The sequence below is a fragment of the Pantherophis guttatus genome, chromosome 5, assembly GCF_059756535.1.
Source record: "Pantherophis guttatus breed Tessera chromosome 5, ASM5975653v1, whole genome shotgun sequence".
Lineage (NCBI taxonomy): Eukaryota > Metazoa > Chordata > Lepidosauria > Squamata > Colubridae > Pantherophis > Pantherophis guttatus.
In genome coordinates this window covers 5179577-5197340 of record NC_142067.1, presented here as the reverse complement: position 1 = coordinate 5197340, position 17764 = coordinate 5179577, and the positions used below count along the sequence as shown (strand labels likewise).

Here is a 17764-nt window from a genome sequence, read left to right as displayed (position 1 = left end):
CTGCTAAGTGAGTTTTGCCCCATTTTACGACCTTTCCTGCCACGGTTGTTAAGTGAATCACTGCAGGTGTTGAATTCGCAACAGGGTTGTTAAGTGAAACCGGTTTCCCCATTGGCTTTGTTCGATGGTCGCGAAGGGGGATCACGTGAGCTTGGGACACTGCAACGGTCATAAGTATGAAAAATGGCCCTAAGTCACTTTCTTCAGTGGCGTTGTAACTTTGAATGGTCACTAAATGAATGCTTGTAAGTCGAGGATTATCTGTAGTGACTTCTGCCCGTTTTTCACACTTACGACCATTGCAGCGTCCCCGTGACCCCGTGACCACTTACGACCAGTTGCCAAGCATCTGAATTTTTGATCACGTGACCACGATGCTGCAACGGTCATAAGTGTGAAAAATGGCCCTAAGTCACTTTCTTCAGTGGCGTTGTAACTTTGAATGGTCACTAAATGAACGCTTGTAAGTCGAGGACTATCTGTAGTGACTTCTGCCCGTTTTTCACACTTACGACCATTGCAGCGTTCCCGTGACCACGTGGTCAAAATCCAGATGCTTGGCAACTGGCTCATACTTACAACCGTTGCAGTGTCCCAAAGTCGTGTCATCCCCTTTTGCAACCTTTGGAGCAGCAAAATCAGGAAAGTTTGTAAAATGGGGCAAAACTTGTTTAACCAAATGTCTCGCTTAGCAACGTAACTCTCGAGCTCAATTGTGGTCGGAAGGCGAGGACTACCTGTATGGTCACCCTGGCTAGCTAACACGGGTTTTCTTGCAATTTATCTTCTTCTTCTTCTTCTTCTTCTTCTTCTTCTTCTTCTTCTTCTTCTTCTTCTTCTTCTTCTTCTTCTTCTTCTTCTTCTTCTTCTTCTTCTTCTGCTTCTTTTTCTGCTTCTTCTTCTTCTTCTGCTTCTGCTTCTGCTACTGCTTCTTCTTCCTCTGCTTCCTCCTCCTCTTCTTCTTCTTCTTCTTCTTCTTCTTCTTCTTCTGCTTCTGCTTCTGCTTCTGCTTCTGCTTCTGCTTCTTCTGCTTCTTTTTCTGCTTCTGCTTCTGCTTCTTCATCTTCTGCTTCTGCTTCTGCTTCTGCTACTGCTTCTTCTTCTTCTTCCTCTGCTTCCGCTTCTTCTTCTTCTTCTTCTTCTTCTTCTTCTTCTTCTTCTTCTTCTTCTTCTTCTTCTTCTTCTTCTTCTTCTTCTTCTTCTTCTGCTTCTGCTTCTGCTTCTGCTTCTGCTTCTGCTTCTGCTTCTGCTTCTGCTTCTGCTCCTTTTTCTTCCCTATCCGTCATCGGAGTTGGTGATCCTATCAACAGCCGCCCAAAAAAGCGCTGCTGAGTTTTGTCCAAACCAGTCCCTTAGATTTTGAAGCCACAATGTTCTTCTTCTTCTGCCTGGACCTCGTTTGCCTTCCGTCTTTCCCTGGAGAATGAAGTGAAGGATGCTGTATTTTTCCGGGTGTCGCATCACATATCCAAAATATTTTAACTTTTGCTTTTTGATGATTTCCCTTGGCATGACTCACTTTTTCTGAACCAGGTGCCCAAAGCACGCCCGAACCCCCAAAATGCATTGCACGGGCGCACATGCATGCGTCCCCCTCCACATGCCCCACCCCCCATGCATGCACACGTGACCCAGAGGTGGGTTTCAGCCGGTTCTGACCAGTTCTGGAGAACCGGTAGCGGAAATTTTGAGTAGTTCAGAGAACCGGTAGTAAAACCCCTATCTGTTCTCTGCCTCCTAAATCCCAGCTGATTGAGATAAAATGGGGATTTTGCAGTAACCTTCCCCTGGAGTGGGGTGGGAATGGAGATTTTACAGTATCCTTCCCCTTCCACGCCCACCAAGCCAAGCCACGCCCACCAAGCCATGCCACGCCCACCAAGCCACACCCACAGAACCGGTAGTAAACAAATTTGAAACCCACCACTGGCGTGACCCCCGTACACCCCCACGCATGTGCATGCGCCCCCCCTCATGTGCCTTCCCACATGCGTGCATGGGCCCCCCACATGTGCCCCGCGCATGTACGCACGGGCCCTCCCACATGCACCCCACCCCACCCCCTGCTCATGCGTGACAGACCCAAAGGCCGGCGGGAGGCACTGGCACATATGCACCAGAACTCAACTGGGGCGACGGTTTGCGTGCCCATAGAGAGGGTGCCACGTGCCACCTCTGGCACGCTTGCCATAGATTCACCAGCACAGTTCTCATCTCTTCAAGTGGTTTTCTGTCCGAGACCAACTCTCCACTCCGTAGAGCAGGGTAGAAAAGATTGCAACATCTGACAAGTCTGATTTTCAATCTTAGGCTTACGTCGTGACTGCCCAAGATCTTTTTTCAAATATTAAATATTTTCAAGGAGCTTTTTCAAACGCATTGCTAACCATTTGCCCTTAAGCCTTAACCTTCCGACGAAAGCCTCCCTTTTGAGAAACGAGGATTGGGGCAGGAGAGCGTTCGAAACGGGGAAATTTGGTTTGCTCGGAAGATTGAAAAGATCCGCTCGGCGGCCTCCAAAACGAGGTGGAAAAGATTGAGAAGCGGAATCAGATGTAGTACCATAATTCACAGCCTACTCCGGGGGGGGAGGGGGGAAGAACCCAAATCCAGACGGTAAGTCGGTTCAGTGGGCGTCCTCTCGTCTTACAAGGAGGAAAATGACAGCATGACTTAGCAGTTCCCTGCCTAAATCCATCAACAATGGATCGAAAGTCACTCCGGTCAGATCAGAGATGCGAGAAGCAATTTTGTTCAGTGACCAAATGATTTGATGGATGGGGACCACTTTTTACTGTAAATCTGCGTGCTTTAATTCAGTGGCCCCCAATCTTTTGAGGGCTGGTTCCGTGGAGAGAGTTTTTTCCGTGGACCGAAGGTTGGGGCTTCGCTTATTGACGTGGCCTGGTTTCTGGCATGCCACAGCCACGGACCGGAGGTGGGGGATTCCTGCTTTAATAGATAGGGTGCTATTAATCCACCCCAGTCTTGTGGGGTGGGGTACAGGTAGGTCTCGACCTATCTCAGTTCATTTAGTGACCGTTTGAAGTTACCAAGGCACTGAAAAAAAGTGACTTAAGACCGTTTTTCACTCTTACGACCGTCTCTTCATGGTGACGTGATCAAAATTCAGACCCTTGTACAGGTAGTCCTGGATTTGCACCCGTAATCGAGCCCAAAATTTCCATTGCTAAGCGAGACAGTTCAATGAGTTTCGCCGATTTTAAGATGTTTGTTGCCACGGCTGTTAAGCAAATCACTGCGGTTGTTAAATTAGTCCCAGGGTTGTTAAGTGAATCAATGGCTTCCCCATTGATTTTGCATAAGGGGATCGCATGACCCTCGGGATGGTGAAAACGTCGTAAATATGAGTCAGTTGCCAAGCACCTGAATTTTGGATCACATGACCATATTAATGCTGCAACGGTCATAAGTGTGAAAATGCTGATAAGTCACTTTTTTCAGGGCCGTTGTAACTCCAAATGGCTTGTTGTAAGTCGAGCAGTATTTATATGTATTTATGATGGTTACATCGTCCCAGGGTCACGTGATTGGTATTGTTTATAAAAATAATATAACGGCGGGGTATCAATGAATGAATACATGAATGAATGAGTGAGTGAATGAATGAAAACATAAATACATAAATAAATAAATAAATAAATAAATAAATAAATAAATAAATAAATAAATAAATAAATAAATAAATAAAAACTTAACTACCACAATGAGAAACATCAACCTCTTCCTGTAACTCAACTTTTTTGGTGGGTAGGAGGAATAAATATTTCTTTCTGAGTTGGACACATAAGCTACGGTAGATGGGACCCCCGCCCCATCTCATCCAGCAGGGTGTTCTTCCCCACTGACCACGGAAATCCACCCATCTCCCAGGAGATGGCCTTCAGAAGCATCCTAGGATCATTCAGGCTAAGAGCCATGGATCGCCAAAGCATCCATGAATTGATGATCCAACCCTTCTTGGGAAGCCCACCAAACAGATTGCCAGTCCATATCTTGTGGCAGTGAATTCCAAAGTGGAATAAATTACTAACTTATGTATGTATGTAAAGAGAGAGAGAGAGAGAGAGATACAGATCGGTAGGTAGGTAGATAGATAGAGAATAGAGAGAGAGAGAGGATAGATAGATAGATAGATAGATAGATAGATAGATAGATAGATAATAGATAGAAAGAGAGGATAGACAGATGGATGGATGGAGATAGATAAGAGATGAGTGGATAGATGGATATATTTTGTGAAATAGATTAGATAGATAGATAGATAGATAGATAGATAGATAGATAGATAGATAGACAGATAGAGGATAGAGAGAGAGAGGATAGAATAGATAGATAGATAGATAGATAGATAGATAGATAGATAGATAGGAGATGAGTGGATAGATGGATATATTTTGTGAAATAGATTAGATTAGATAGATAGATAGATAGATAGATAGATAGATAGATAGATAGATAGATAGGAGATGAGTGGATAGATGGATATATTTTGTGAAATAGATTAGATTAGATAGATAGATAGATAGATAGATAGATAGATAGATAGACAGATAGAGGATAGAGAGAGAGAGGATAGAATAGATAGATAGATAGATAGATAGATAGATAGATAGATAGATAGGAGATGAGTGGATAGATGGATATATTTTGTGAAATAGATTAGATTAGATTAGATTAGATAGATAGATAGATAGATAGATAGATAGATAGATAGATAGATAGATAGACAGACAAACAGACAGACAGATAGATAATAGAAAGAGAGGATAGATAGATGGATGGATGGAGATAGATAGATAAGAGATGAGTGGATAGATGGATATATTTTGTGAAATAGATTAGATAGATAGATAGATAGATAGATAGATAGACAGACAGAGAATAGAGAGAGAGGATAGATAGATAGATAGATAGATAGATAGATAGATAGATAGATAGACAGACAGATAGAGGATAGAGAGAGAGGATAGAATAGATAGATAGATAGATAGATAGATAGATAGATAGATAGATAGATAGATAGATAGATAGACAGACAGATAGAGGATAGAGAGAGAGGATAGAATAGATAGATAGATAGATAGATAGATAGATAGATAGATAGATAGATAGATAGATAGATAGGAGATGAGTGGATAGATGGATATATTTTGTGAAATAGATTAGATTAGATTAGATAGATAATAGATAGAAAGAGAGGATAGATGGATGGATGGAGATAGATAAGAGATGAGTAGATAGATGGATATATTTTGTGAAATAGATTAGATAGATAGATAGATAGATAGATAGATAGACAGACAGACAGACAGACGGATAGATAGAGAAGAGATAGATAGAGAAGAGAAAGAGAGATACATGTGAGAGATTTTATAGAGAGAGAGAGAGAAGAGAGAGAGAGAGAGAGACTTAACAAACCTGCAACTACTTAACAACCGTGGCAAGAAAGATGGTAAAATGAGGCAAAACTCCCTTAACAAACGCCTCACTCAGCCACACAGACATTTGGGGCTCACAGGACGGTCCTAAATCGAGGACCGCCTCTCCTGCTTCTAAACGGGGAGGCTCCCTCGGAGACCCACCGACAACCCTGATCGCAAACGCTCCGCCGCTTACTCACCCACCCACCCAGCGCCGCCTTCTTCAACCCGGCCAGCCCGCTCTCTTTTACCTGGGCGTTCAGCGCTCCCCCTTCTCCGGCACGGTGGGATCCAGGATCCATCCACCCACTCCGGAGGGACCGGTCGGGGGTCTCCAGCTCAGCACTCCCGGGGCGATCCCTTGGTCCGTCTTAAGGAAGCGGCTTCCTTGCGGGGGTGGAGATCTCGCCCCCCTGCGAGGCCGGCCTTGCTCCTCCTCTCCCTCTCTTTGTTTTTTTTTGCAAAGCCCGGGCGGTGGCAGCGGCGGATCTACCCGGCGCTGGTGCAGTTTGAGAGCGCCAGGAGCTGCGGCAGCCGGCGCCCGACCGCAGGGAGAACCTCCCGCACCTTTGGAAGGAATCCGCTGCTCTCGCGCGCGCTCTCTCTGTGCCCGTCTGCCGGTCGGTCTAAGGATCTGCTTGCGGACCTCTCGTATATATCTGCCTACACAGGACTGGATTCTTTTATTTTTAGCTGGTTGCCTCTGCCCGTCTCTCTCTCTCTCTCTCCTTCCCTCTTTCTTTCTTTCTTTCTTTCTTTCTTTCTCAGGATCTTTAGTGATTTAATTATCGGCTTTATAAAGCCGCCCCCGTCTCACAAAAAGTGACTCTTGAGTGGTGTACATCTGGCCATTGACTACCTTCCCAGCATCTCTCTCTCTCTCTCTCTCTCTCTCTCTCTCTCTCTCTCGTCTAAATCTATTCATTCATCTCTCTTTTCACTCTCTCTCTCTGTCTGTCTATCGCTATCATTACCCCACTCTCCTATTTCTCTCTTGTCTATCTACTCCCATTATCTCTCTCTCTTTATCTACCACTATTATTACTCAGCTCTCTCCTCTCTATTTCTCTTATCTGTCTACACTCCTTATCTATCTATCTATCTATCTATCTATCTATCTGTCTGTCTGTCTGTCTGTCTGTCTGTCTGTCTGTCTGTCTGTCTGTCTGTCTGTCTACCTACCTACCTATTACTATAATTCTTTCCTCTCTCTCTTATCTGTCTACTTTCATTGCCTGTCTAGCTCTAACTATCATTCTATCTGTCTGTCTATCTATCATTCTGTCATTCTATCTATCATTCTATCTCTATCATTCTATATATCATTCTATCTATCTATCTATCTATCTATCTATCATTATATCTATCATTTTATCTGTCTATCATTCTATCTCTATCATTCTATCTCTATCATTCTATATATCATTCTATCTATCTATCTATCTATCTATCTATCTATCTATCTATCATTATATCTATCATTTTATCTGTCTATCTGTCTATCAGTCTTTCTGTCTGCCTGCCTGCCTGCCTGCCTGCCTGCCTATCTATCTATCTATCTATCTATCTATCTATCTATCTATCTATCTATCTATCTATCATTCTATCTCTATCATTCTATCTCTGTCATTCTATATATTATTCTATCATTCTATCCATCTATTTATCTACCTATCATTCTATCTATCATTTTATCTGTCTATCTATCATTCTATCTCTATCATTATATATATCATTCTATCTATTTATCTATCCATCTATCTATCTATCATTTTATCTGTCTATCTATCATTCTGTCTTTCTGTCTGCCTGCCTATCTATCTATCTATCTATCTATCATCTATCTATCTATCTATCTATCTATCTATCTATCTATCTATCTAATTTACGTAGCAGCCCATCTCACAAAAAGTGACTTTATTACCTACCTATCCTCTTTTTTTTCCCCCTTTCTCAAAATCTATCCTTTCACCAATTTACCCATCCATCTCTCTCTCTTTCTCTCTCGTTCTCTCTTTCTCTCCCTCCCCCTCCCTCCCTCCTTCCTTCCCGTATCCCAATTCCAGGCTCGCGTCCCCTTTAAAACACCAGCCAATCGCTCGCTCGCTCTCCCCCACCCCTCCCCAGTCCCCCCTAGATTTGGGCTGGCCGGCGAAGTTGCCGGAGAACTCCATTTCCCAAGAAGCCTTGCGCCGGGCCGGCTCTTCCCTCCTCCTCCTCCTCCTCCCCCCGCCTCTCTCTCTCTCTCCTCCGGCTCTTCTTTCCAAAGCGTTCTTCCCCCCCGCCTTCCCCTTTTTCCCACGGCGGTGGCTTTCCTCCTTGCGCCGGCGTGACGGCGGATGGACAGACGGGGGAGAAGAGGTAGGCGTTGGCCCCGGAGCCGGTGGAGGGGGGAATGAATGGGAGGCTGGCTCAGCACCCGGTGGGCCCTGGCAGGAGGGCTTTTTGGGGTCTCCTCCTCTGCCTTTTTTCCTGGGAGTTTTCCTGCCATCAAAAGTTTGGGGGTGGGGGGTGAGGGGTGGGAATGCAAGGCAGGAATAAAAAAAAAAAAAACACGCAAAGGAGGCAAAGGCTAAACAACAGATGCCATGCTCCAAATCCCTGGGGTAACAGTGCCCATCATCCACTCCCTGTGCCCTGCCCATTGCCCTTAGTAGCAGCGTGCTTTTTTTCCCCCCTCTGGTGGGTAAATAAAGGCAGATTATTTGGAGAAATTAAAAGGAAGAAGTTAAGGAACTTCCCTGCAAGGACCTGCTGTAATTCCTGCCCACTTTCAAGGCATGGATAGATAGAGGGAGGGAGGGAGGGAGGGAGGGATGGGGAGAGAGAGAGAGAGAGAGAGAGAGAGAGAAAGAGAGATAGAGATAGAGATAGAGATAGATAGAGATAGATAGAGATAGAGATAGATAGAGACAGTTAGATAAATAGATAGATATAGAGAAAGAGAGAGAGGGGAGATATATATATATATAGAGAGAAAGAAAGATAGATAGATAGATAGAGACAGTTAGATAGATAGATAAATAGATAGATATAGAGAAAGAGAGAGGAGAGAGAGAGAGAAAGATAGAGATAGATAGATAGAGACAGTTAGATAAATAGATAGATATAGAGAAAGAGAAAGAGAGAGAGATACATATATATATATAAAGAGAGAGAGAGAGACAGATAGATAAATAGATATAGAGAAAGAGAGAGAGAGAAAGATATATATATATATATAAAGAGAGAGAGAGAAAGAGATAGATAGATATAGAGAAAGAGAGAGGGAGAAGGAGAGATAGATAGAGATAGATAGATATAGAGAGAGAGAGTTAGAGAGATAGAGAGATAGAAAGATAGATAGATAGATAGATAGATAGATAGATAGAGATAGGTAGACAGATAGATAGATAGATGATAGACCAGACAGACACACAGACAGACAGAGGTAGTCCTTGACTTACAGCCTTTCGTTTAGTGACCGTTCAAAGTTACCAGGGCACTGAAAAAAGGGACTTGGGACCGTTTTTCACACAACCGTTGTAGCATTCCCCACGGTCACATGATCAAAATTCAGACGCTCGGCAACTGACTCGTATTTATGACGAATGCAGTGTCCCGGGGTCACAGTATCCCCTTTTTGCGACCTTCTGATAAGTCAAGTCAACAGGGAAGCCCAATTCACTTAACCACCATGTGCCTCACTTAATTGCAGTGATTCATTGAACAGCTGTGGCGAGAAATTCACTTACCAAATGTCTCGCTTAGCAACATAAATTCTGGGCTCAATTACTGTCGTAAATCGAGGATCTACCTGTATCTGCTTTGAAAGAAAAGCACAGGCAGTCCTCAACTTACAACTGTTGATTCATCAACTGTTCGAAGTTACACCACCAGCACTGAAAAAAGTGACTTACACTTTTCTCACACTTATGACGGTAGAGCATCCCCCCGTGACCAAAATTAGGGCGCTTGGCAACTTAGATGATGGTTACAGCATTTTGGAGTCACACGATCGCTGTTTGTGACCTTCCTAGCCATCTTCCGACAAGCAAAGTCAGTGGGGGAAGTCATAAGTCGAGGACTATCTATAAAGAGTATGTCAATTATCCTGAAATTAAACTCATCCATCATTATTCAGGGAAGAATTCCATACGCAGAATCATTTTATATATTAAGCTTCTGAGCACAAGTTTTAGGTTGCTTATTGTGTTACTTTTCTACACCAAGGGGACCCCAAAGTCCACGCTAAGAGACCATGTTGTTTCTCTGTGTCATATGATATATGTGTTTGTATGCATGATTTTGTATTTATTTATTTTGTCATGCTTATGTAATCGGAGGTGGGGTCCCTCTGAGAGCTGTATGCAATGAAATTTCACTTTAATATGTGTTGATTAGTGTACATTCAAAGTCACTATGAAGTTATTTTTTCTTTCTTTCTATATCTATCATCTGTCTATCATCTCTATCATCTAGCTATCTAGCTAATCTGTCTGTCTATCATCTATCTATCTATATCTATCTATCTATCATCTGTCTATCATCTCTATCATCTAGCTATCTTAATCTAATCTCCGTCTGTCTGACTGTCTATCATCTATCTATATCTATCTGTCTATCATCTGTCTTCATCTCTATCATCTAGCTATCTTAATCTAAACTGTCTGTCTATCATCTCTATCTATCTATCTATCTATCATCTGTCTATCATCTCTATCATCTAGCTATTTTAATCTAATCTCTGTCTATCATCTCTATCTATCTATCATCTGTCTATCATCTCTATCATCTAGCTATTTTAATCTAATCTCTGTCTATCATCTATCATCTATCTGTATCATCTCTATCATCTAGCTATGATAGATCATCTATCTGTCTATCATCTATCTATATCTATCTATCTATCTATCTATCTATCTATCTATCTATCTATCTATCTATCTATCGCTCCCCCCATTCACTTTAGCTGCACTGTGCAGATAATTCTGTTTCAATTCCTGATCTTTCTTTCTTTTCCTTTATTTTTATGGGCAAATATTTGTCTAAGGCTGAGTTTTCTCAACCCTGGCAATTTTAAGCCGTGTGGAATTCTGGGAGTTGAAGTCCACACAGCTTAAGGTCACTAAGGTTAAGGTGTTGTTTGTTTAACTGGAAAACCCAGATGGGTGGAATTCAACATCCAGAATCCTCTGCAATGCCCAAGGAATTCTGGGAGTCGAAGTTTAAAAGTTTGGGAACAAAGGTTGGAAGGAAACATCATTTACCTTACCTGGCACTCAATAAATATTACACAATTCGCAGTCTTCCAGATAGCACTGGTCATGCCTTAGTTGTAATAATCCTGTTTTTAGACAATACTGGCTGTTTTCTCCCCACTTTCGCAGGTTCTTGGGAATCCAGACGATGGCCCAATTTAACAAGTTGGGGACAAATTTTCTAGAAACTCTGATCCTTTGAAAGAAGACCGTCTGGTAAGACTGGTGGGCCGCTCCATGCCATAAAACCCATGAAGAGCTGAGCAGGTTTATTATGGCGGGACTTAAGAATTTAATTTGAATTTAGTTTAGTCAACCTATTCTCCAAAGCACGTGAAGGAAGGACGAGAAGAAGCAATGAATGGAAATTAATCAAGGAGAGAATCAAGCTAGACCTGAGTAGAAATTAAACAGTGGAACGACTTGCCTCCAGAAGTTGTGAATGCTCCAACACTGGAGGTTTTTAAGAAGGGATTGGACAACCATTGGTCTAAAAATGGTAAAAGGTTTCCTGCCTGAGCAGGGGGTTGGACTAGATGACCTCCAAGTTCCCTTGCAACTCTGTTCTGTTCTGTTCAACTCAGTGGAGAAACCAGATTCATTTAACAAGCATGTTATTAATTAACAGCAGCAGGGATTCACTTAAGAGCTGCGGCAAGAAAAGATGTCCAATGGAGCAAAACTCGCTTAAGAACTGTCTCGCTTAGCGACAGAAATGTTGGCCTCCATCGTGGCCGTAAATCGAGGATCATCTGTATCTGCCGTCTTTAAATTCTGTGATTTTTCTTTTCCCCCAGTTCTTTCTCTTCTATTCTGCTACCACGTCCACTAGCCAAACTTTTTTCTTTTGTTTTTCTTATCAGTCTGAGGTGTTATGTGGCAGGTATGTGTTTAAATTCTTAAGTCCCAAAGTACTTTTGCCTGCTGGAGAATGCCAAATGCATAAGGTTACTTGAAACAAAACTCACTTTTCTTCCTTCATCGTGTGAGCGTGTGAGTGTGCCGAAGTTCGTACTGATTTTTTCAGAGCTTTAAATTATTCAGCCACCCATAGAAAAGGTTAAAGGGTATCAGCCGTTTTGACTGACAGCTGTTTTAAAGTGGCTGGATTTTTCTCATCTTGATAGAAATACTTGTTCTCTTCCCTCTGTGTTCAGTCAAATCGCCTTTTCTGTATTTCAGAATCTGGCTACGGGTAGTGTTCAACTTACAACCGTTCGTTTAGTGACCATTCGAAATTATGTTGCTGGAAAAAAAGCGACTTACGACCATTTTTCACACTTGCGACCATTGTAGCATCCCCAGGGTCGCTCTGTTGTGACCCAGGCCCAAGTAGTTAGTATTAAATACAAACAGATCGAAAACAAGTAGGTATTATCAGACGCAATCAGTTCTAAACAAACAGATTTTATTAGAACAGCTGAGAATTAACTCATTCTCAGCGTAGTCCAAACTAAATTAAAGCAAATTCTTCAAAACACCATTCCTCAGTTTATCGCCGACCTTGGGATAATTAGGCAAGCTGCCAAAGGCTTTTCTTGGCAAAAGTTCAGAAGCAGAAGACGCCGACAAGAAAGGAATACAGTGAAACAAGTAGCAATTCTCTCAATGTTGTTTTCCGGCAAAGAGGCCAAGAGCCGTTGCTGGTCTTTTAAGCCTTATGGGAGGAGCCAATCATCTCTTGGCCTTACTCCTGAGTCGTCCTCTCTGCTTTAGCTGCTCCTGCCTTCTGGCAGCTCTTCTCATACGTTCACTAGGATCAGGCTCCTCCTGTTCCTCTGCCTCTCTACTGTCAGCGTCTGGAGGCTCCGGAGTCCGCGCATCACTCCCCGATGGCCCTGGCCCCATCTCTGCCTCCGACGCAGAGCCCTCGTCCAGGCCTTCCCCAGCCTCCAGGACTGGCCCATGTTCTTCCTCAGCCTCCTCACTGTCCGACTCCACTGCCAGCTCCGCAGGCTGCTGGCGGACCACAATGCACACGATGTATATTCAGATGCTTGACAGCTGACTCAGATTTATGACGGTTGCAGTGTCCATGGGGATGCTGCAGCGGTCGCAAGTGTGAAAAACGGCTGTAAGTCACTTTTTTTTTCAATGACGTAACTTTGAACGGTCACTAAATGAATTGTTGTAAGTCGAGGACCACCTGCAGCCAAGAATAAACGATGTGGTAATTTAGCTGCATTCTGGAGGGTCACATTTCCTATCAGTAGTTTAATCTAAATTTTTTTTCCCTGTTCCCGGAGCCTTTTGTTAACTAAATAACTTCTCTGCAAACAATATTGAATCGATAAGCTTAGCTCAGAGGTGATTCGAGGACACGGCTATTAATAGGCCACTTAATTATATTGCAGGGACTAGAAATACAGTTAATTAAGAAATCCCACATCTGCAGCGTGTAAGATGCAGGCTAGGATTGAAATTCAAATCTTAACTTCTTCTACAAACACAAACGCACAAGCTTTCAGAGGCAATGCGCTAAGAGGGGCAGTGGGCCCCTCTACATTACAGGTAGTCCTCGACTTACGACAGTTCATTTAGTGACAGTTTGATGTTATGAAAGCACCAAAAAAAGTGGATTTACGACCACTTTTCACACTTATGACCGTTGCAGCATTCCCCCCCATGGTCAGGTGATTTACGTTCTTGATGCTTGACAACTGACTCGTATTTATGACGATTGTAGTGTCTCGGGGTCACGCGATTCCCCTTCGGCGACCGTCTAACAAATTTCAATGGGGAACCAGGTTTCACTTAACAACCGTGTGACTAATTTAACAACGGCAGGGGTTAAACTTAACCAACGTGGCAAGAAAAACGCAAGAAAAAGCAACATAAATTTTGAGCCATGGTGGCACAATGGTATATACAGGTCCTATCTCCTCCTCGGGCAGTATACAGAACATCTCTCTTCCTCTAGTTTAATTGCCAGCTGTGTTCGAGAGGCACGCAAACTTATTTTTAGACTCGTTTTTCCTGCATTATTTGTTTTTTTTTTTAAAAAGCAAAGAAGACTTTGGCTTTTAGCTGTTTTTTGAAGCGTCTGATGTTTACGCTGATAAATTTTTAACCCCAGATTAAAGACAGTCAGGGTAGGAAAAAAAAAAACCCTTTTAAAAAAAAAAGTAGGAAGGAAGAAAAGTTATTTAAGGAAGATCACGCTTCAAGAGCAGAGGATGTCAGCCCAGATCCAAAATTCGGGAACAGATCAGGGGTAAAATTCACTTACCTTCCTTACCAGTTCGCAAATGTGCACGCCGGCATGCGCAGAGGCTGCAAATCATCGCAAAAAAGGGACGTCATGACGTCCGCATGGGTGAGGGGGGTTCAGTAGTGGGTTTCACTTACCTTTGCTACCGATTTGGAACTGTGAGCGCACATGTGCGCTTGCTTCGCTCGCGGGCGGCGCTTCTGCGCACGCGGGTGGGCGGAGCCACTGGTGAGGTTTCGCGCAGTCGGCCCTATCGTATCTTGCAATCTGATAGGAACCAGCTGAATTTCACCCCTGGAACAGATGGATGTTCATCTATTTCCATATACCAGTGATGGCTAACCTTTTTGCCGTCGCGTGCCAAAAGTGGGGGGAGTGCGGGGGGGTCGTGCACGCACATGCCCACAACCATAATTTAATGTGCCCCGCGGAAGCCCGTGCGACTCCCTCACAGTCCCCCCACTTTTGGCACCCTGGCATGATGGGCCCGGTAGGCCCGTTTTTTGCCCTCCCCAGGCTCCAGAGGCTTTCTTGGGGGGTGGGACCGGAAGTCGGGAAACGGGCCATTTCCGCCCTCCAGAGGGCCTCCGGGGGGGGTAGCTAGAAGGCCTTTCCTAGAAAGTCTCTGGAATCTGGGGAGAGTGAAAAATGGGCCTTCTCCAAAGAGGCCCTCCGGAGGCCAGAAACAGCCTGTTTCCTGAGACTTCCGGTGGGCCCGGAAGGCCCGAAAATCAGCTGGTCGGCGCACGCATGCGCACTGGAGCTGAGCTAGGGCAATGCTCGCATGCCCACTGATATGGCTCCGCGTGCCATAGGTTCACCATCACAGCCATATACCGTAATATTATTAAGCCACTTTTTTTATTATGAATACAATGACCCCAGTTCAAGGGTACAGAGCAGGATTCCATCGACTGGCAGCCTCTTAAAAGCAGGACGGCAAAAATAGCAGCGGCCAAAATTCAGTTAAAAGCCTCCGTGAAAAGAATATTTTGAACTGCCGCCGGAAACACACGCAGCTTGTCGCCAGCCGTAAGATAACCAGGAGCAATCACACAACTGGGACAGTTGCAGGGGAAAAAAGCTTTCCCCATAAAAAAATTAATGCAAAGGTTGTGTGTTTTGTGACAGGGCATCTCCGGCAGGTTTTAATGATTGGATTAATATATAACTACAGGTAGTCCTTGATTTACGACAATTCACATGGTGGCCATTCAGAGTTGCAATGGCACTGGAAAAAAAAAGTGACTTATGACCGTTTTTCCACACTTACGACCACTGGAGCATCACATGATTTAAATTTCGGATGCTTGACAACCGATTCACATTTATGACGGTTGCCGTGTTCCTGGGGTCATGTGCGACCTTCTGACAAGCAAAGTCAAAGAGGAAAGTAGATTCACTTAACAACCCGTGTTTCTAATGTAAGAACTGCAGTGATTCACTTAATGAATGCAGCCGGAAAGGTCGTAAATTGAGGCAAGACTCACTTCACAAATTTCTCACTTAGCAACATAAATTTTGGGCTCAACTGTGGTCGTAAGTTGAGGATCTACCTGTATAAGAGTCTTGAGTATCAGCACAACTGCGTTGAATTTGCAAAGTGGCAATTCATGGACATATTTAATTACAAGTAGTCGGCGACTTATAATAATTATTGGGAGAAGAATTTCTATTGCTAGGCAAAGTTGTTGCTAAGTGAGTTTGGTCGAGTTTACCACCTTCCTTGCCACAGTTGTTAAGTGAATCGTTGCCGTTGTTAAGTTAGGAACACGGTTGTTAAATGAGTGTGGCTCCCCCCATTGACTTTGCTATGGGGAGCCACCTGGAAGGGTCCCCAGATAGAAATTTTGTGACTCTGGAATGTTGCCAGGCCCCTGAATTTTGAACGTGTCATTGTGGGGCATGTCCAAATTGGGTGTGACTCAATTAACAACCACCTCGCTTAACAACAGAAACTCCGGTCCCAATGTTGTTGTAAGTCAAGGACTACCAGGAATGCATTCAGGGTTTTTCTCTTCCTTTGAAGGAAAGGAAAAGAAAAGTTTAACTTTTTGAAAAGTTAAATTAATATTTGGTCTTTTTCTTTTCTTTTCTTTTCTTTTCTTTTCTTTTTTCTTTCTTTCTCTCTCTCTCTTTCTTCCTTCCTTCCTTCCTTGCCTGCCTTCCCGCCTTCCCTCTCCCTTCCTTCCTTCCTTCCTTCCTTCCTTCCTTCCTTCCTTCCTTCCTTCCTTCCTTCCTTTTTCCTTTTTCTTTTTCTTGCTTGATTGCTTTCCTTCCTTCCCTCCCTCTCTCCTTCTTTCTTTCTTTCCTTCCTTCCTTGCCTCCTTCCCTCTCTCTTCTTTCTTCCTTTCTTTCTTCCTTTCTTCCTTCCTTTTTCCTTTTTCTTCCTTTCTTCCTTTCTTCCTTCCTTTCTTCCTTCCTTTTTCCTTTTTCTTGCTTGCTTGCTTGCTTTCCTTCCTTCCCTCCCTCTCTTCTTCTTTCTTTCCTTCCTTCCTTCTTTCTTTTCTTCTTTCTTTTTCTTTTTCTTGCTTGCCTTCCTTCCTTTTTCTTTTTCTTGCTTGCTTTCCTTTCCTTTCCTTTCCTTTCCTTTCCTTTCCTTTCCTTTCCTTTCCTTTCCTTTCCTTTCCTTTCCTTTCCTTTCCTTTCCTTCCCTTCCCTTCCCTTCCCTTCCCTTCCCTTCTCCCAGATCTGCTGCATTTCCAACCATGTCGGAACCCATAACGCTGAACGTTGGCGGGAAGTTATACACGACCTCCCTCTCCACTTTGACTAGCTTTCCGGACTCCATGCTGGGCGCCATGTTCAGTGGGAAGATGCCCACCAAAAGAGACAGCCAAGGCCACTGCTTCATTGACCGAGACGGCAAAGTTTTCCGCTACATCCTCAACTTCTTGAGAACTTCTCACCTGGACCTTCCCGAGGACTTCCAAGAAATGGGCCTGCTTCGGCGAGAAGCGGATTTTTACCAGGTCCAACCACTCATCGAGGCTCTACTGGAGAAGGAAGTGGAGCTCTCTAAAGCCGAGAAGAACGCGATGCTCAACATCACATTGGATCAGAGGACACAAACGGTTCATTTCACCGTCCGGGAAGCTCCTCAGATCTACAGCTTGTCTTCTTCTAACATGGAAGTGTTCAGCGCCCACATCTTCAGCACTTCCAGCTTGTTCCTCAAACTCCTGGGCTCCAAACTTTACTACTGTTTCAACGGCAACCTGGCCTCCATCACTACTTATTTAGAAGATCCCTACCACGTCACCTTGGATTGGGTGGCTAGCGTGGAAGGTCTACCCGAAGAAGAATACACAAGGCAGAACCTAAAGAGATTGTGGGTCCTTCCCACCAAGAAACAAATTAACAGTTTCCAGGTCTTTGTGGAGGAAGTACTGAAAATCGCCATGAGCGATGGGTTTTGCGTGGACTCCACTCACCCCCACACGACAGATTTCATGAATAATAAGATTATTCGGCTGATTCGCTATAGATAGACCTAGAACCGGTTTTCTATCAACGATGCAACGTTGCGTCGTGTCACAAGCTTACAACCCGGAGCTGATTTCGCAAACCATGGTTCTAATTGGAGGAGGCCTAGCTTCTTTTTTTACTAAAAAGACTAACCCAGATTTACTAAAACTAGAAACAGAAACGTGATGGATTTTTATGTGGGAATTAACGTAGGCGTCTTGCTCCATAAAAATTCGTCATTCACACCTTGAAGAAAAATCATTAGGAAACCCACTGGGAGGTGGTCCTCAATTTATAACCGTTCGTGTATAGGTAGTCCTCGGCTTAACAGCAGTTCATTTAGTGACCGTTTCAAAGATACAGAGTCCTTTTGCGACTTTCTGACAAGCAAAATCAGTGGC

General features: G+C 43.8%; 2 protein-coding genes across 2 annotated transcripts in view; one reads left to right on the top strand and one right to left on the bottom strand.

The window, feature by feature from the left end:
• Nucleotides 1-5834, bottom strand: part of USP35 (ubiquitin specific peptidase 35) — a 39245-nt gene extending 33411 nt beyond the window's left edge. Inside the window, exon 1 of the mRNA XM_034408273.3 lies at nt 5696-5834. The gene's annotated coding sequence lies outside the window, so the exon portion shown is untranslated. The remainder of the gene's footprint in view (nt 1-5695) is intronic.
• Nucleotides 5835-7616: 1782 nt separating this feature from the next.
• Nucleotides 7617-17544, top strand: KCTD21 (potassium channel tetramerization domain containing 21). Its single transcript, XM_034408271.3, has 3 exons — nt 7617-7805; nt 10814-10900; nt 16585-17544. Exon 3 carries the CDS (start codon nt 16604-16606, stop codon nt 17384-17386), a length of 783 nt encoding a protein of 260 aa, XP_034264162.1. The 5' UTR covers nt 7617-7805; nt 10814-10900; nt 16585-16603; the 3' UTR covers nt 17387-17544.
• Nucleotides 17545-17764: the final 220 nt, after the last annotated feature.